The sequence below is a fragment of the Salminus brasiliensis genome, chromosome 18, assembly GCF_030463535.1.
Source record: "Salminus brasiliensis chromosome 18, fSalBra1.hap2, whole genome shotgun sequence".
Classification (NCBI taxonomy): Eukaryota; Metazoa; Chordata; class Actinopteri; order Characiformes; family Bryconidae; genus Salminus; species Salminus brasiliensis.
In genome coordinates this window covers 6110905-6131162 of record NC_132895.1, presented here as the reverse complement: position 1 = coordinate 6131162, position 20258 = coordinate 6110905, and the positions used below count along the sequence as shown (strand labels likewise).

The window sequence follows — 20258 nt, the reverse complement described above, 5'->3', positions numbered from 1 at the left end:
TGGTGAAGCAGACACTGGTGAGAATTGCGTAACACTGCATGACAATTAATGTAAAATCCTGTAAAAGTATGCTGTAATATGCCTCTTTACCTTTCAGTGACGGTTCTTTATCTCCCAGCTTGTCCAGAAATGCATGTATAAAGCGTGCCCTTTAGGAGTGGCTGAAAGCACAAGTTACACTTCCTGACCGCAGGGGGAGCCCAAGTGCAAGAAATACCAATTCTTGCATTTATGCTGCTTTAACAAGGTCAGGAACACAACACAAGCCTACACTGTGTGTCCAAATGTTTATGGACACCCCTTCTAACAAACGTATTCAGCTTCTTTAAGTTGCACCCATTGCTGACACAGATGTGCAAATGCACACACACACAAAGCTTGTCTAGTCCCTGTACTAAAGTACTGCCAATGGAACAGGACTCTTTGAAGCCGATAAACATGAGCCTATTGGTACCATCCAATATCCTGACTTCACTAATGCTCTTTTGTCGCTGAATGCAATCAGATCCTCACAGCAATGCTCCTCCTAAATCTAGTAGAAAGCCTTCTTCCCTGGACAGTAGAGACAGTTACTCCAACAAAAGCAGGATAAACTCTTTTTTTTTTTTCTTTTAATCCTCTTGGTTTCGGAAGGAAGAACGAATTAGCAAGTGTCCCAATACTTTTGTCCAAATAGTGTATTTGAAATGGCCTAATAACTTAACAGCACTGTTTGTGGCGTCGCTCCAAAGTACTAATGTAGTAAACGGACGTACGTGAGTGTGTGTGTGTGTGTGTGTGTGGAAAGATACTCTGTGGTGGTCAGTAAGCAGGGCCTCTCTGATCTCAGTGACAGAGATGGCAACTAATACACAAATCACACACACACACACACAATTTCTCCCTCTCTTTTATTCTCCTTTGTTCTGCTCTTGTGTGGTGTGTTCTATTTTCCACCAGCTGTGCCCCCCTTTGGGAGGGGATTAGGGAAGGGCCCCTTTCATCCATCTGTAATCCTGATCTGTAAATTCAGCCCTGACAGAATGGAACAGACCATCAACCTCACAGCTTCACCCTACATACACTGCTACACTGCACACTCCAGACAACCAAGATCTTTCAAAAGCCTAAAGATAGTTTGATATTTTGATCTTATTACTTCCGGTTTGTATAAAAGAATTAAAACACTGTCGTCCTAAAACTGCTGATCTCCTGAGATTTCCAGCACAACCGTGTCTAGAGTTACTCAGGATGCTGTCATTAAGAAAACAGTAGGCGGCAGATCTGCAGTTCTGCAGATGGAAACACCTTGTTGGTGCGAGAGGTCAACAGAGAATTGGCCAGACTGGTTAGAGCTGACAGAAAGGCTACAGTAACCCAGATAAGTATGCCAGAATGCACAACACATCCAACCTTGAGGCGGACGGGCTTCAGCAGCAGAAGACCACGTCAGATTCCACTTCTTTCAGCTAAGAACAGAAAGCTGAGGCTGCAGTGCTGAAGCACAGGCTCACCCACACTAGACAGCTGATAACGGGAGAAATGTAGCCTAGTCTCTGGCCTACAAAGCCAAGAATGGACCAGCCCCTCCATACTTGATGGCGATGGTCAAAAGCCGATCCGCACCAAGAGCCCTTCGAGCTTCAAGTACTGCTCAGCTCGACCCGCCATCCCTCAAAATCCACGGAAGACAAGCGTCCAGGCTTTTTTCTGTCCTGTCACCAAAGTGGTGGAACGAGCTTCCCCTGGGTGTCCGAACGGCCGAGTCGCTCGCTGTTTTCAAACCCAGACTGAAGACCCACCTCTTCAGAGGATACTTGGGCGAATAGCAGAGTACTATGGTCACCTTACTGACTTGTGTTAGTAATGTCTAAAGATTAGAGGATCTTTGAACTATTAGTCTATTTAAACTAGCTGAGGTTTTTCTTGGATAAATAGCAAAGCACTTTTATAAGTCGCTTTGGATAAGAGCGTCTGCTAACTGCCTTAAATGTAAATGTAGTCTGAGGAATCTTGATTTCTGCTGATGCTCACAGACGGTAGCGTCAGAATTTGGCAGCAACATCTCGAATCCATGGAGCCGACCTGCCTTGTGTCAACAGTCCAGGCTGGTGGAGATGATGTGGGGAATGCTCTCTTGGCTCATTGTGGGGCCATTAATACCCATCAGTCATTGCTTGACCATGTTTATCCCTTCATAGACACAGTTTACCATCATCCAACGGCTACTACCAGCATAATGGACCATGTCACACAGCTAAGCCTTCTCAAACTGGTTTCATGAACATGACAATAGGATCAGTGTTCTTTACTGGTCTTCCCAGTCCCAGAATCCGGTAGAACAGCTTTGGGATGTGGTAGAATGGCAGGTTCAGACTTTAAACTGCTAATGAGTGCCCACAAACACACACACACCCACACACACACACACACACACACACACACACAAAAGTCGCTTATATTTGATCCAAGGGCAGATGCACTTATGCATGAAGAGCAGTGCAGTCATTTTAAGCAGAAGCACAACTGTCCCCTGTGAGAACACATAAGTACACCCTGCACTCACACACAAGCACACACACACTGCGGCACACAGGCCTATACCAGCGTCTCTGCTGCACTTCTGCCAAACGTGACACAGCAGGCTGGAGTGTGAGGGTCCCGCAAGCCAGGACAGTCCCTGAACACACACACACACACACACACACACACACCCTGTCTCCTGTTGGCAAGGAGAGAAGCCCTGACTGACTCTTCGTCAGCCGAGCCCTTTGCTCTGCTTCTGCGGCCCACTGACAGATTGGCATCAGACGGCTCGCCCTAATGAAGCCTGGCGTCTCGGGGCCAGAGGGGTTTAGTCTGCATAAGCAGAGGATGAGCCTACATATGTGACTTTGTCTGTCTGAGTCTTTTCCGTTTTGTTTTTTGTTTTTTATATATATACATGATAGGAATTCTATACAGCGATTGGCTAATGACAATTCTATGGCACACTTGTGTGAAACCATGTGTTTCTGTGTGTGTGTGTGTGTGTGTTAGTGTGTTAGGGCATTTCCCACTGGTGGAAGTTGGACTGGAAGGTGTTTGGAGAAAGTCTTAAGTAGGAGAGCAGGATGAGGAGGAAGTGTTTGGCTGCCACGCCATTGACCTGGGGAAAAAGGGGTACTAGAACCCCCCTACACCTCATCCACCAGTGTCGACGTGTGCCTTTGGCCTGAAATCCGTCGATGAGCGATGAGCAATGACGTTTGTCATTCCAGAACAGTGTGCTCCTGAAAAACACCACCGATGGGACGTGCAGTTGTTCTCAACTGTCACCTAATTGAGCAGTACATGGGTTTAATTCCTGTGTACGATCAGAGGCTGCTTATGAGACTGCCTGTGAAGAGAGCGGCCTGCTCTTGCGTAACAGCATTAGATCACAAACATGAGATTGTTCCATTGCAAATGCTGGTGATTTTATTACTTATAGACAAATTAGTTTAGGGTGCATTTGAGGCTGATGTGTGTTCTCCTTGTGATTGGTTTGTGTGTGTGTGTGTGTGTGTTTGTTTCCAGAACAAAAGTGCCCAGAGTGTGGGACAAGTCACACACACTACATTAGGACGATGCAGAGAAAGCATTTAAAGGTGTGCAGTGTAGCAGACGCCAGGGATTTTCATATTTTTGGTTTCTGCGGCAGAGATTAGAATTAGGTTTAAGATTAGACTGAGGATGCTTTCACACCTAGCATACTCGACTGGACATGCATTGGACAGAGGTCCAAATTAGCCCAAATAGCAGGTGTGAAATGTGCCTCGGACCATGATTTGGATCACAGGACCAAAACTTTGGCCTGACCGAAAGGGGTGGGCTCAATCCAGATCAAACTGAACCAGGATTCAGTTGGTTTGTGGGGTGAAAAACTTTTTTGTATGGTTCCGACTTTCAGACCAGTTACAATTTTTATGTAATTTGAAAACACCAGCTTCCCTCCAAAGTGTGTGAAAATGTCATGATGAATAGACCAATAGAAATGCAGTCAAATCACTATATTTAAAACAGTATTATTAGGTAAGAATTGGTATTTTGGGTCCTTGGCTCCCCCTACAGTTGGGGAGTGTAATTCACTTTTACTCCATTGCAGTAAATACAAATCATACTTTGCATGCCCCCTCATAGACAGCCATAAACATGCATTTCTAGACAAGCTGGTTGGTAGAGTAATGGTACAGGATTTTACACAAGTATGACTCGGGTTACACAGCATTACCCAGTTCTGGAGAGAGGTCTCATGCAGTAGCAGCCTGGTTCCGTGATTTCGGCCTAAAGTGTAATTGACAAAGATGCCATTCCTCCTATTACAGTCAGAGGAGAGTCAGTATGATTCTGAAGCTGGAATTGTAAAGTCAGATTGCTACATTATGTTGCTTTAATACATGCAGGACCTGCATTATGTGTGACCCCACGACCTGACAAGATATTAAAACAAACCTGCGTCTTTGTGTGTGTGTATGTGTTTCAGAAGCTCATCCTGATCCTATTACTCCTGACACAGGAGGAACGGAAGGAGAGAGTATGTATGAATAGGATCTATGGCCTCGCTCTCTGATCTGTCCTGATTGATGGTGACAGCGTGACGGACAGGTTCAAGGCGAACATGGCCAGAGAGAGAAAGGAAGATAAAGTGATGGAGGGTGACAGAAGTGAAGTGGGTCAGAGAGTGAGAGCCTGGGAGTGTAATCGTTGGTGCTAATGACTTTGCACCTCTCCCCCTATTCCTCTCTGGGTTGCTCTCTTTCTCTCTCTGTCTGAAATTCACTTGGCAGGTGAAAACTATGGTGAATCTTCAGAGAAGAAATGCTTTCGGCTCACAGAAAGCTGGAGTTTTGATATGAGCTTTGGTTTACCAGCAATGGAGATGAAGGGTTTACTGATGTTGATGTTCGTAAACATGAATGCATATGTGTGTGTGAGGACAGAGGGCAATCAAAGGCCGAGACTACATTGTGTGCAATGTTACTTTACAGAATCACTGGACAGGTGCAGCTCACTGTTACACCCTGTACTATTGTTTGTATGTTGGGTGAAGGTCAGGCTGTTTGTCTGAATGCCAACATTAGTCCAGTTTGCAGGTCCAGTTTGGACATCCATGGTAGGCCTTTATCCTAGAATGGACACCAAGCTACATAGTGTGCCCAGAAAACAGCACCACCTCCACCAGCCTGGACTGCCTCAACACAAGGCAGGTTGGGTCCATAGCTCCAAGCTGTTGAGGCCTAATTCCAACCCTACCATCTATGTACCATCATTCTCAGCTGAAACTGAGATTCATCAGTCCAGTCAGCTGTCTAGTTTTGGTGAGCCTGTGCTCTTTGCAGACTCAGCGTTTTGTTTATGGCTGACAGAAGTGGAGTCTGACATGGTCTTCTGCTGGTGTAGCTCCTCCGCCTTAAGGTTGGACGTGTTGTGCATAATTGTACAAAGTGGATATCTGAGTTACTGTAGCTTTCCTGACAGCTCCAACCAGTCTGAACTCTCTGTTGACAATTCCGGCAATTCCGGCATGCAGACCTGCTGTTCACTGGATGTTTATTGTAAATTAACTATTCATGAGTAAACTCTAGAAACTGCTGTGCTGGCAATCTTAAACTAGCCCTTCTGACACCAACGGCCATGCCACGCTCAAACTCACTGAGATTTCCTCATTTAGATGGTAGGTGTACCTAATAAAATGCTCAATGAGTGTATGTGAGATTTAGGGTAAACAGCTATACAAAAATAACATATGCTCTCTCTCTCTCTCTCTTTTTCTCTCTCTCCCTCACAGACTCGTCAGGTCAGGTGACCTCCTCTCCTCTGAGCTCACCTACATCCCACCGTGGAATGCATCCATCCTTGCTCAGCCCGTCCTCCATTGGGGCCTCTGGGTCCCTCCACTCGCCCATCAGCACCCTGAGCTCACCCATGAACGGCCTGGGCTCACCTTTCTCCGTCATCAGCTCTCCCATGGGCCCACACTCCATGGCCTCGCCCGGGATGGGCTATGGCCCCAGCGTTAGCCCACAGGTAGGACTACAGTGTTAGTTAGCCCACAGGTATGACCACTGTGTTAGACCATCATATACTCAAGAGTTGGGACATTGGGATGATGCAGAGAAAGCACTGTGTGGAGGTGTGGAGTGTAGCAGACGTCAGGGAACTGGTCTGGGTAAAGTACTAAGGGACCCAACGATCAGTCTTTCATTAGTGTCAGGCTGGACAGGTGGGCAGTCATCCCCCACCCAAGGCTCAGGAATGCTCATGGAGGTACCACCACCTCACAACTTACAGGGCTTGCAGGATCTGCTGCTAAAGTCTTGGTGCCAGATAACCATAGGGTGTCTTTGGAGGTCTTGTGGAGTCCATGCCTGGACATGTCAGAGCTGTTTTGGTGGCATGAGGGGGACCTACGCAATATTGTGCACAGGTGCTTTACCGGAGGAGCTTTATTTAAACGCTCTAATGCTGTTGTTTCCATATCGTCATTTTTTTTTTTTTACTCTCAGCACATTGCGCTTTCACTCTCTCACGTCCATTCCCTTGTCGGGTGTTTTTTTTCTGTCCCCTTCATCTCCTCTCGTTTCAATTGTTCTCTTCTTTTCCTGTCTTCTTCTCTCTCTCTCATTCTCTCTTTATCTTTCTCTCTCTCACTTTTTGCTCCTTTGTTCCATAAATAGGCCTCCACATTTCTTTGCCATTTAAAAAAAGACTCACAATTAAGACATCAAAGCCTTCTGTGTCCCAGTTTTCTTTCAAAGCCAAATCTAAAAAGCAAAAAAAAAAGATTCCAGAAATTCAAGCGTTTCTCTCTTTTTTGTATTTATGAAAAATCAAAGAAAAAAAAACCTTGGAAAGAAAGAGCTCTCAGCCTCATTCTGACTGCTGACTGCAGCATGTGCTGTAGCTGTGCGCCTGACTTTGTTTCCCTTTCAAATGACTGTGTCCCGTCTCCAATAGAGTCAGCAGAGTGGATTAACGACACACTGCCAGTGTAATAGTGTTCCCCCATTTCTAGAAGGTACAGTAGATACACACACACACACATCCTCTTTAATTCCTCCTCCATCATGTGTACGCTGCGGTTCTGCTGTACTCACACTCTGGGGGCTTTCACACCTGTCTTGTTTGGTTCAGACCAAAGCAGCAGGTGTAAAAGGTGCCCCAGAACATGGCCTGAAACTTTGGTCTGGTCAAAAGAGGTGGTCTAAATCCAGATCAATCTGAACCAGGATTCGGTCCGTTGGCTATCATCACCCATTAGGCAACTTAATACGTCACTTCCTTTGCCACACACCCAATACAAATTTAAACCAGATACTAATCCCATCACTCAGTCCACTTCAGGAGGTGGTCTGAGACTCGTTTAAGCCACGTTATTGCAGTGGTAACACATCCATCTCTCCAAGACACATTCCACAACCAAAACTTCTCCCAGTACAACCAAAACACCAGTAATAATTGTTGTGCAACAAGCATATTTGCATATTTGCATATTCCGTTCCTCACAGATTGCAGTCTGACTATGCTTAAATACGCCCGGGATGGGCTATGGCCCCAGCGTTAGCCCACAGGTAGGACTACAGTGTTAGTTAGCCCACAGGTATAACCACTGTGGGCTTAGACCATCATATACTCAAGAGTTGGGACATTGGGATGATGCAGAGAAAGCACTGTGTGGAGGTGTGGAGTGTAGCAGACATCAGGGAACTGGTCTGGGTAAAGTAGCAAGGGACCCAACGATCAGTCTTTCATTAGTGTCAGGCTGGACAGGCGAGAAGTCATCCCCCACCCAAGGCTCAGGAATGCTGGACTACCAAGTGTTTGACAAAAATTTAGCCAAGAAAAGATAATGTCCGTTTCCATTAAGTGCTTGTACTCTGTATACCAAAAAATGCCAATAGGATCCCAGTCTTTCTGTCTGTTTCTCCCTTTCTCTCTCTCTCTCTCTCTCTCTCTCTCTCTCTCTCTCTCTCTCTGAGGGTGTGTTAAAAGGTAGTCACGCGGCCTGTGTGATGGAAGGTGATTTGAGTCAGGCTGCAGATGCCACTTGTGCTTAACACTCGGCTGAGTGGATGTTTTCAGCTCTAGCCGGCCGGAACAGTCTTGCTGCTCAGGTCCTTCCTATTTAACCTCAGAGGATCTGGAACCGACTCCCCGTCAGCTCCGACCACTTAGCGTCATACCCCCAAGTACTGCTCAGCGCTGTTCCCACACACCCACACAGAAAGCATGGCTTAATAATGAATCGTTTGAGCACTGAGTAAATGATCTTACTTGTGTTTCTGGGCACCTTTTTTTCACTGTTATGGCAGTTTCTGGTGCTGGGAGGTTCTAAGTGGCAAGGCAAACTAAGATGCTGACAACATGGCTCGAATATCACAGGTTCAAAGCCTTGGCCATGCTGCTTCGCCATCAGCGACCGGAACCTGAGCAAGCACAATTGGCCATGCTCTCGCTGGGTGGGTGGGTAGATGGCGCTCTCTCCCCTCATCACTCCTATTGTGATGGACAGGCATCTGTTGGCTGATCTGTTGAGCTGGGAATCTGGCGCTTTCCTCTCGGTGTAACTTGTATCAGAGGAGGCACTTTCAAGTGCAAGTGATGGGGGGAGTCCTAGTAATGGAGTGGGCTAATTGCCTCAGGTAGAATTACAGTAAAAAATTGAGGTGGTTCAAATAGTTCTCAAATAGAGTGATGCCATAGAAGAACCACTTCATAAGGAACCATTAGAGACGTGTGTGAGAGTGTTTTTTAGATTTTTAAGCTTTTTAAGATTTTATGAAGATTTTAAAATGTTTTGAAAGTTTTTAAAATGCAACAATTGTCGAAAAACCCTACAACAGAACCCTGTGGGACTCTTTGTTAAGCACTTAGCAAAAATCTAAATGGTTTATTCTGCATTAGGACAAATAACTGAATAATAAACATGGGGTTCAGCATCTAAACAACACATCTCTTTTAACCCCTTAATGCAACACGGCTTATTACACACCGAGGTGCATTACTCCTACTGCTTCTGTACAAACTGGCACTTTAGCTCTTTTGGCCTGCCAGCGGTCCATTGGCTGTTTAAGGGGTTAAATAATCGTCCCAAAAGTGGTTCCTTATCTAGGACATCGCTCAAAAACCCCTTTTAAAGCACCTTTATTTTGTTAGGAGTGTGTAACTAAACCCTGAACACAGGTTGTTTCACACACACTATGCCAAACCAAAGTAACTGGATGACCCTGTTAGCACCATGTGTTCCATGTGACTCCACCGTACAGTTAGTTTACACTTACGATCCTCTGTTTGGCTAATCTGAGCACCTTCAAAGTGTCGCTGTGCAAGTCCAATTGGGCCCTAATGGAGTGTGTTGAAAGGGCTTTTGTCAGCACAGTGTATGTTCCACACAGCCAGCCATTACACCATTCATCCATTCCACCTGCACATCACTTTATACTCGGCTTCTGTGCGTGGCTTTTTTGGCATGATGTGCTGAGACGAGCTGGTCTGCAGGTGCTGTGCCACCTGTAGCGTGCTGAACAATGGCCTTTTTCATAGTATCTCCACGTCTCCACTGTCATCAATTCACGGTGCTGCACGCATCATTTGACATCATAACCACGACTGACTTCTTCAAAAAGAGGCCACACATGGAGATGGCCAGAACTTTCACACAGTGTCTCCTTTCCAAGAAGAGATTCCTTCCTTCTTTCTTCTAGCGCTTCGTCTTGCCATTGTTTTCCTGTGCTTCTGGCGTGTTCTGTGTGGTGGTCTGGGTCGGTTACAGACACAGGCCGCTGTATTTTCACTCTGTCAGCGTCAGACGCCACCATCAGCCAGCAGCTGGGCTACATTAGGCAGAGCTGGAGCTAATTGTACACTTCCAGAGGGCGGTCCCTGGAGGCTGTCCTGACCTGGCCTGTAGTCTAAGTGCACTGTGATCTGGTTTACTTTACAGTACTAAAGTAAAATCACCTGCTTGTTAGTCTGTGTACACATTAAACTGGTCCCTGTTTGGATGGATTTTTATGGAGAAATATCTGTCCGATTACCGAGAATAGCAAAAGATTCAAAAGCAACACCTATCAGCCATAACATTAGTACCTAATATTGAGTAGGTCCCCCTCAACAGATCTGACCATTCAAGATTCCATTCAAGTGTCTGGCACCAAAATTAGCATTAGCAGCAGATTCTTTACGTCCTGTAAGTGCTAATGATCCAGATACCTTTTCACCGGTTGTTGTTTTGGTGGATTACTTTGGTATGTACTGACCACTGCATACCAGAAAAAACCCACAAGACCTGACTGATGTTTTTCACGATGCTCTGACCCAGTCAGTCGTCTAGCCATCACAGTTTGGTTCTTGTTAAAGTGGCTCAGATTCTTAGGCTTGCCCATTTTTCCTGCTTTTCACACCTTCATCACCTTCAAGAACTGACTGTTCACTTACTGCCTAATATATCCACCCCTTGATAGATGAAGCCACTGTATGAAGGTAATCAATGTTTTTCATTTTACCTGCCAGGTACCTGGTACTAATGTTATGGCTGTTTAGAATACATTTACATCTACATTTGTAGCATTTATGGGACACTCTTATCCAGAGCAACTTAGAGAAGTGCTTTGCTGTCCACTCAGAGAATAGCCCTAGCTAAATGGATGGCTGGATGGATGGAAGCATGGATGGATGGATGAAGTACTTTGTTGATCTCAAAGGAAATTGCAGAAAGACAAAAGATGCATAATGCTCAGTATCTACATACATGCTCTACCCTGTTCCTGAGTGTCAAAGAAAGTATAACATTTAAGTGCAGTGCAGTCCTTGAATACATGCAGAATTAGTGCTCACAATAAAATTCGTTCCAGCACCTCAGCAGCTCTAGGACTGATAAAAGTCAAGATGCTTGATTTCCATAAATTTTAAAGAATAGTGGATCCGGATTAGTGAGCCGTACTTGAAGCTCAAATGGCTCTTGGTACGGATTGGGCTTTAACCATCAGGAAGAAAGGGGCTGGTCTATTTTTGGCTTTGTAGGCCAGCATCCGGGTACAGGACGCCAGGGAAGAGAAAACTTGATTGCTTAATCAACCTGCTTAATGACATTAGATATCCATGTTACGGGCTCCAAGTGGCTCAGCTGTGTAATGCGCTACCACTATGGCCCGGGGGTCGAGTTCCAGTCCTGAGCCATGCCGCATTGCCATCAGCAGCCAGAGCAGCCGAAAGAGCACAATTGGCTGTGCTCTCTCCGGGTGGGTAGATGGAGCTCTCTCTCCTCACCACTTTTAAGTGATGTTAGTCGGCAGAGGTGTCTGTTGACACATCCGCTGTTGAACAACTCCATGCTGCAGACATGCAGGCCACGAAGAGGGACACGTATTACACACGCATTTCTGGACAAGCTGAGATATACAGAACCATCACTAAAAGGTACAGAAGTGAAAGTGGGCTGTGTTTGCACTGTCCTGCCCGCCTCAGTAAAGTCACGTAGTGCGGTGAGCAGCATGCCAAGCCCAGAGTAGCAATGATAGAGGCTGTATTCTCCCTTTTACAAGTCAGTGGAGCATTACAACGATTTAGAAGCTGCTGTTAGTTTTTAGTGTAAATGCTACATAATGCCCTCTACTCTGTGCTCTGATACCAGTGTTTCAGTCAGTTTTGGGCTGAGAGATCCTAAATCCAATCCCTAAAAAAGCTACAAAAGCTAATTGTCTCCACCTCACGCCCGCTAAGCCAGTCACAATCAGCCGCAGCACATCACCCACATAAAGCGGCCATTGTGTGCGCGAGTGGCGTACAGAAGCCACACTAATGCAGAAAAGGTGTAAACCTTTTACAGGAGATGGAACCCAGCGCTATTAGTGCATTAATGCGCTGCGGTGATGTCATCGCGAGCCTCTCGAGTGTGTGTTATTTAGGTGGCAGTAGCTAGGAGACCTGCAAACCTGCCTCTGGCGCTGTGTTGAAATGGCAGACAGCAGCTCTTTTCCTGTGAGGTAGTCGTAAAGCTGCGATCTACATACACATTCTGGATAGCAGCTTTGTGCCATGGCCTAAATGGGTGCACAATAGACCTGTGTGTATGGGCCTGAGAAACACTGTTACAGCTTCGTTAGGGTCAGGCGGTGCACACAGCCAAAAAGGATTTTTCCCCCTTCCTTCTCGTCTCTCTCTCTCTCTCTCTCTCTCTCTCTCTCTCTCTCTCTTTAATGGAAGTCCATGAGTGGGCAACAATTAGCAGGCCGGTTCTCAGGTTTCCCTTTGCAGGAATGAGGTAATGGTTTCTCCGGTTCAGGCGTTTATCTGTGTGCAGGTGAGACACAAAAGATGATTTTCTACCCTGTTCAGTGTCACACCTGCAGCTGGGTCTCGGGTGAGGTCCAGAGTGTCTTCTTGCGCAGGGCTGATGGATGTCCAGTGCTTCCAGAGATGACAGAGGAGCCTGTGGTCACAGTAAAGGCTCTTATTGTCAGTGAAGGTGCAGTAAATCTGGCAACTGTGTGAAATTTGGGTGTGATTTATGACCCGTTTTGTGCTAGCTCCTACTCTGACGCCTGAAAGGTAGGGTGCTAAGACTAAGGGGGGCTCCAGCAGATGAGCCACCAGTTATAGAGCTGAATCAGTGACGGTGTTGTGCCGGGAACTGGGATTCAGATGTGTTGTAGCGAGGGCTATCGGCCTATCTGTACAAAATCTGGGACTTTCCACTTGGTACACTGGGACTTTCCACTTGGTCCACTTGGTTTCCACCAGCCAAGTACAGCAGGCAGGCGAAAGTGATTGTGAAAATTCCCACAGATATACACCATTTGTCCAAATGTTTGTGGACACCCCTTCTAATGAATGCTTTCAGCTTCTGTTAGTTGCACCAATTGCTGACACAGATGGGTAAATGCACATACACAGCTTGTCTAGTCCCCGTAGAGAAGTACTGGCAGTAGAACGGGACTCTCTGGAGCAGCACCGTGCCCAAAACCAGGCATGGGTTACTTTTACAATACTTTTGGGATAAGTTGGGGAGTTGGAGGATGAGGTGGGGTGGTGATCATCTAACATCCTGACCCCACTAATGCTTTTGTCGCTGAGTGCAATCAAGTCCTCAGAGCAGTGCTCATCCTTAATATGGTAAGCTCTCCTATTATTGGCTGGTTTATGTCACCAGGACAACATACAGTAGCAACATAGCTTAGCTTAGCGTAGCTTAGCACCGTCCTCTTTGGGTCCTCTTGGCATGGTAAGTGGTTATGTAGCTCAAAAGATTGCACCTGGCTGGGCCTTTTCACTCCTCTGGTCAGCCTAGTGTTAGGAAGAGCTGGATGTCTGCCATTGCATTTAGCCTCTAGGCAGCTAGTGGGCTTGGTGAGTGGCAAATTAGCCAAGACTGTAACGTAACAGTTTTGGGGTTTTGGAATTGGCCCGTTTTGCAGCTCCGTTTTACTTACATAGCATTGTTTGAGGTGCACAGTCTGTCAGTTCCATGTACGGACGAAGAAACAGCTGCTGTCAGCTCACATCCAGAGGTGTACAGTCCAACTCTAAGGATCTATGAGGAGATTTCTCACTAAGCCTTGTCATTTTTATTGTCTTCTGTGAGGAAGAAGTAACAACTTCCAGCAGCATTCGCTTACAAGCATTCGTGTTTCAATCCCTTTTCCGCTCACATGATTTTTGGCCGTTTGGGAAAAGAAATGTGCTTCCACGACTTGCCAACAACAAACCAGCAACACACATTAGTGCTTTGATTTGACGGATACTGAAACGTCCTTCTGAATGAGGCCAATAGTGCAAACTCCAGATGCATTGCGTTTGAGTAAAACCAGTGAGACGAGGTTCATTACAGCGATCCCAGACATTACACTCAGCTTTAGTACAAGGCTTTCAGGGTTTGATTGTGGTCTGGCGCTGCAGTCCCGTCAAGTCCACATGCCCTGTGATTCATTAGCTGGTGCTGAGAGTTTGACCCCTCGGGCCTACAGCTGCCCCCTCAGATCCTGCACTCCCAACATGAGGGGTGTTCACTTACTAACTGAACAGGCACTAGCTGTTCCATATGGTGTCTGTCAAAAAGCAAATCATAAACTGGACGTCCCCCCCTTGCTTGGTGTGGCTTAGTAACAATCTCTTAAACACACATTACCTTAAAGCGCCCATAACACTATCACTCTGTATCCAAAAGTTTGCGGACACTCCTTCTAATGAATTCATTCAGCTACTTTAAGTTATATACAACTGTAGAGAAGCATTGCCAATAGAATAGCACTGAACCTATTGCAACCATGTCTGATGCCCCTGATAAAGCCCCCGAGCATTGAGCTGTGTTCTCTGAAATGATGGATAGTGCTCCATCCAGTACTTTTGGAATGAGCTGGGGAGTTGAGGATGAGGTCCTCAACTAACAGAGCTCGGTTCCTCCAGGTTTCTCCTGGACGCCCCCCAGTCCAGCCAGCACAGCGTGGAGGATGCGTTCAACTCCATCATCATCGTTGTCAGCAGCAGCAGCAGCTCACCTGATTTACCATCATTAAGCCCTTATTTACCACAAAACCAGGTGTTGATCTGAGAAGAACTCAAAGTAATAACCACAACTTTCTGTAAGAATGTTATTAGTGTTTATTCTAATATCAGTGTTTTACTGAGCTAATAAACACTCACTGCCCAGATAAGCAGATTTTTAAGTTGCCTAAAAATACTATAAAATATCAGATATGCACTCTTTGCATCTTACAAGAATGTGTGTTATTTATGTTCATTTTTCTCTCTAAGAAGGTTTGAGAGGTATTATTTTTCCAGTCTCTCTGTAACGAGCTCTGAAATGGAGCACATTCTCTTCTCAGCTCTAAGACACTAGAAGGGGCGACACATGGAGCAAACTCCAGGTTGAGACAGTTTCCAAGAGGCTGTAATGAAGACAATGTGTCTGACTTGTTGTTTCACATTCAGATGTGGATCTTGGGGTTTGTGGGAACAGGAGGGGAAAGGGAAAACCAAAGAGTTAAGCACCTGATCCCGTTTCAAACCTCAGTCTGCTTTCAGCGTCACTCTACGAATCTGACTGTTTACCATTGCTCTGGCGGTTGAAATAGCTCCACGCTGCCTGCTGGGCAAGTCCAGAGCAGACTGGAGGGATACGGTTCTGAGAGGGCTGGCTAACTTTACACCGTGGCCCATGTGCAAAAACAACAGCCTGCTTCCATTATGTAAAGAGTTCCCTAAAGGCAAGAGAAAACAATTTCACATCAGATATTTTTCCTTATGGAGCTCAAACATCCCGCGAGAGAGATTTGAGAAGCCAGAGGTTTTCATTGTGATTCTGTTTTAATGTATACTATCAAATATGCCTGAAAGCTGCCAAAGGCAGAGAGGGCACAGAACTTAAGACACTCTGTGCCCAGAGCTCAGTGTAGTACTGCCTGATTCAGGGCACCGATCTCTCACTCAGTCAAGTGTAGGGATAGAAAAGCATGAGGTTTTCAAATGATGAAATTATGAGGTGCCAGAATGATCATTTTCATCTCAAATTCAGCCTCTTATTCATTCAATAACCCCTGTGTATGTCTTAAGGGTTAGAAATGACCCAAAGACAAAAGATGTACCCTGGTGGTGTACAGATCCAAGTCATTAAATTTGAAAAAAAAGATCATTTAGAGGGTTTTCTCTGCTGTTAAACATGGTGGCTGGTCATTTCTGACTCTTTACACAGCTCCTGTATTAAACCACATAATGATATTAATTACAGCTCAGTTTATATTGGTCAACTTTTTAATAAACCTCTTCTATTTTTCTATTAACACAAAAATAAACTACAATTTAAATCAATAAAAATAAACAGTACTACCACATGTATTATTAAAGGGCCCATATTGTTTTATAGTACTATACAATGTTATAGTTTCAATATGGGCTGTTTACTCCCGGGTCTATAAGGCTAAGTTGTAAAAACAGCCTATTTTGAATTCACTGTTGTTGTGAAACAGAAACCAATACTTGGTATCCATGTATTTAGCCTTTAGAGCAGAGGTGGACAACTCCAGTCCAGGTTTAGTAGATCTGCCAGGGCAGGCAAATCAGCAAACTGTGCTGGACTCAGGCCCTCGTTGTCCACCCCTGCTATTGGAAGGTGCACTACAGGGCAGCCAATCACATAGCTAGAGTAAAGGCCATTTCAGACTATAACTGTACAGTAAATGTGTTTTCATGGTGCATATTTTGCAGCATTGCACAATTTACTTCCACTTTTGCTTCATATATAACATTTGTACATGTTTTAAATGGTAAACAAGTGTTAAAATGAGTGTTATACTGTAGTATATCATTAAAACCATGTTTTTTAGCCATGTAATTCCTCCTCCCAGTGTGTGTATGCACCACTCCCTCTCTTCCTCTCCCCTCAGTGTTCCTCTGTTCCTCAGGGATCTGCAGCCTGTCTCTAGCTTCTGCTTCATACTCCTCATCTGACGCTGCCGATTGGACGGCAGGCTGTTTTTAATGGCAATTGTTATCGCCAGGCTAGCTGTGCTGGCGTGGGATGCGCTGAAAAGACGAATAAAGGGATTTCAGTGCGCTCACAAAAAAGTGTCCCGTCGGCCAAGAGTCCACAGAGACACTGCCAGAATGTTAAGTTGCGCTTTAACAATAGACTCTCTCTATTGTAAATGCCTTTTAGTCATTCATGTGACTGGAGATTCTACTTGTTTGGCCTCCAGTTGCCTTCTTGTAGCTTTGGTACCTGTACTGTATCTTTCACACACATACACATACACATACACAGCCCACGGTACAGTTCTGGGCTTTTACAGGCTTTATTGAGTGTAACCTTGAAAAAAGCACAAGTATTGTCCAGCTCGTAAAAGGACAACCACGTCCCACTGCCAGCGTTCAGCGTTTCATCAACACCCACCTTCGGGGTCAGTTCAGTATCAAGTTTTCAATTTTGTCCTTGGCTTAAAAAAACGTCTCTGTTCTTTCTCTTGGTTTTGTTCATCAGCTTCTTCTCAGTACACATTTTGGCACATTCAGTACAGCAGAAGGTAAATAGGCAGTTTCTGTATAATGCACCCACACTGATTCTGCATGCAGTGATATACAAAATCACTTAACCCCTCTTAAACCCCTGTATGTAGGCCTACGCTTCAGTTTCTCACGCTCATAATTACATTACTGCAACAATTGGTGAAGGTTTCATATACCCTGAAGTACACAAAATATGCTAAACAATTGCCAAACAATTTATTTATTTATTAAGATTTCTGCATTAGGACTGAGAACTGATTAATAAACCTATGGTTTATAATTAAGACAAAGCCCCAACCAACTTTGCTAAGGCAAAGCCCCAACCAGTATATTTGTTGGCTAATATTTTTACACTATATTGGTTTCCTGCTTTGAGCTTGTTTATTTAAAGGTTTTAGGACAAATGACCCTTTCAGCTCATTTAAGATCAAATGTAGGTTATCAGCCAATGTATTCTTTGGTTTTGAACTGAAGCAATAAAACTATAATAAAATATAAGTAAACAGATGAGTGATATTGAGCGATATGGACTTATTATATTAGCCTTATTGCTCAACTACAACATTAAAGAGGCAAATTCAAAATACAGTAACGCTGCATTTAAGATGAATATTGTGTACATTTGAGGTATTCCTTAAAAAACAATACCACACACCAAATTTTCATATCAATCGTGCCCTTAATAAAGCATATAATTATGCATTATGAATTTGAGGATATTGGCTTATTCATAGGAGTGCATTGCCTGGGTTTTGCTGTCATACCTGAAATGAAGCCCTGTGTAAAGCTCTGCCTTGACTGTAAACATACACACAACCCTGATCTAATCCTGCCACTCATACACTGAATATACACTGTATGTCCCAATATTTGTGGACACCACTTTTAATGAATGATGGTGCTCCATCCATGCTTTTGGGATGAGTTGGGTGCTGATCATTGAACATCCTGTTCCCTTTTCTTTTAATAGCCCTAAATTTGGAAGTAATGATGAATGAGCAGGTGTCCCAATACTTTTGTCCACATAGTGTACCATGACAGCATCCTCTCCAGTAACATAGTTTAGAATTTCTGAATGGATATTTGTGGATCGTGTCATTGTTCAGTTAAGTCATTTTTATTAGTCTATCTTTCTATTCTACTTTTTCCAGTCCTCTCCAGCATCATCTAAAGAGTACACAAATATCAGACTATATTAGATAGAATATTAGATATTAGAATATTATTACTTTAGCGATCTGATGAAGTGTGAATGGAGTGTTCAGTGAGAAATGTCTGTTGATAGTTCTTTCCACTGTCTGAGACACCGCTGTCACTTCTAGTCTATGAGTCTTTCCTTTATTGTGGTTTGGAGAGTTTCCACAGCTGAGATCATGTTCTGCCTGACCAGAGGCTCACGCCAACCAGGCAGGAGACTGAGTTCATTCTCTCGCTCAGAGCAGCGACACACATGTCAAACACATCCTATGTGAGAAGCTTGACTCTATCAGTGATCTGAATGATTGACCTGTGTGAGGTTGAACACAGACAGTGATCAGGATATTTTCCTTGCTAAAGGAATTACATATATATATATATAAATAGTGTGAATCCGGCAGTTGTTCTTTACATTGTTTTAAGATGTAATGAGGAATTGACCAATAGAAATGCTCCAAAAATGACATTGACTTCTATAGAAGGTTTAGAAGGTATTTTGCTTTGTGTGTAAAGTTGCCATCATGGAGATTGAAGGTTTTTGCATCACTTTGACAGTATAACATCTGATTTTCATTTTTAAATGTATTATTTCTCTAGTACAAAAGTTTGGGATTTTCATTATATACTATTATAATTTATATGCTAAATATTATATAGCACAGTGTTCAACCCCTTAACACTCCAAGGCTTATTACACACTATGGTGTAATACTCTTCTGTAGAAGCTGGTGGGGCTATTCTTTAATAATAGATGTTTGCATTAACACTTACACTTGTTATTGCCCACTGGTGGTCTAAAGGCTGTTTAAGGGTTTCGTTAAAACATGAAGTCCAGTTCAGGAAACAATTCTCAACCCAAGGTCCGGAACGTCATAATGTCTAATGATTCAGTGCCATATCCTGTATCCTAGTAGCCTACTTGCTATATCAACAATTATTGTAGCCAACAACTGAATATCAAATCAGATTTAATTACAATTTAGTACATATTAGCAAAATTAATAGTCAGTTTTCACACTGAACAATTTATTGATAACAGGTACTCTAATCAATGTGCTTTTTTAATTACAGTAAAAATACATAGAATAATTTGCACCTTAAACTAAAGGACTGAATAACTCCTCTCTGAGCGCTGCTTCACATCACTGCTTTTAATAATCGCCACGGTCTCGGAACATATGAGTGTAGAACTGCCTGTGTCATTTCCTGAGAGTTATGTGAATTAACTTTCCTCTGCCTCTCTATCTTCTCCGTAACAGCGTTCATCATAATGCACAGATCTGATTGGCTGCAATTGGCTACAAAGCATGCCACTGGTCTGTGAGCTTCCTGGGCCACTGAACCTGTACTGTAAAAACTAGAAAATGAAATGAATAGAAACACTTTGTCAAAATGTAATAATTCTCAATAGTTTATCATTTTCAGGTCCAGGTCCGGGTAGGACAGCACCTGGGCCCGGACCTGGACTGTGATCCACCTATTCTGGACCTCAGTTATATACTATAGTGCAAAACGGTTCAGTAATATACTGTAATTATCCATTAATAGCATACTATGTCAAATGATCTTCCTCAAGATGTGACTGTCACTTATGAAATATAATATTATGGATGTTTATTGTAAAATATATATATATTTTTTATGTATTGTTTATTTCAAGCTTTCTGTTAATAATTTGTAATCCTAATCACTTGTAAAGTTTCACATAGCATGTCTATTAGAGCAGTACACATTCATCTGTAACCGCACAGCTTTTATATTACTGAAACCCTGACATCATAGCAATAAAATGTGTGGACCTTGGCTTTATTCCCAAGATTTTTTTGAGCCATTGTTCCTCCAGTTTTCCACTTTCAAGGAAAAGCTGTGTCTTTCTAATGTTCACTTATTGCAAACCTCCAAAGAAAACAGGGCTATTCATTAGTAAACACTGTGGAAAGCTCAGCCTCCCCGAACGCCTGACCTGTAGTGTATGAGCTTTTATAAACAGAAGCGTAATTAATCTTAAAGGATGCGTAGTTGTCAGAATTCCTGGAATGCCTTTGGAGAGGCTGCTGCTGCCG

The 20258-nt window shown here is 44.0% G+C and overlaps 1 protein-coding gene across 5 annotated transcripts in view; it reads left to right on the top strand.

Moving 5' to 3' along the window:
• Nucleotides 1-20258, top strand: part of rxraa (retinoid X receptor, alpha a) — a 243853-nt gene that overhangs the window by 177436 nt on the left and 46159 nt on the right. For 3 of the 5 annotated variants that reach the window (XM_072661435.1, XM_072661432.1, XM_072661433.1), the window contains exon 3: nucleotides 5789-6029. In XM_072661435.1, the coding sequence (XP_072517536.1) occupies nucleotides 5789-6029 (241 nt within the window). The remainder of the gene's footprint in view (nucleotides 1-5788; nucleotides 6030-20258) is intronic. The other 2 variants (XM_072661436.1, XM_072661434.1) reach the window with 1 other exon arrangement.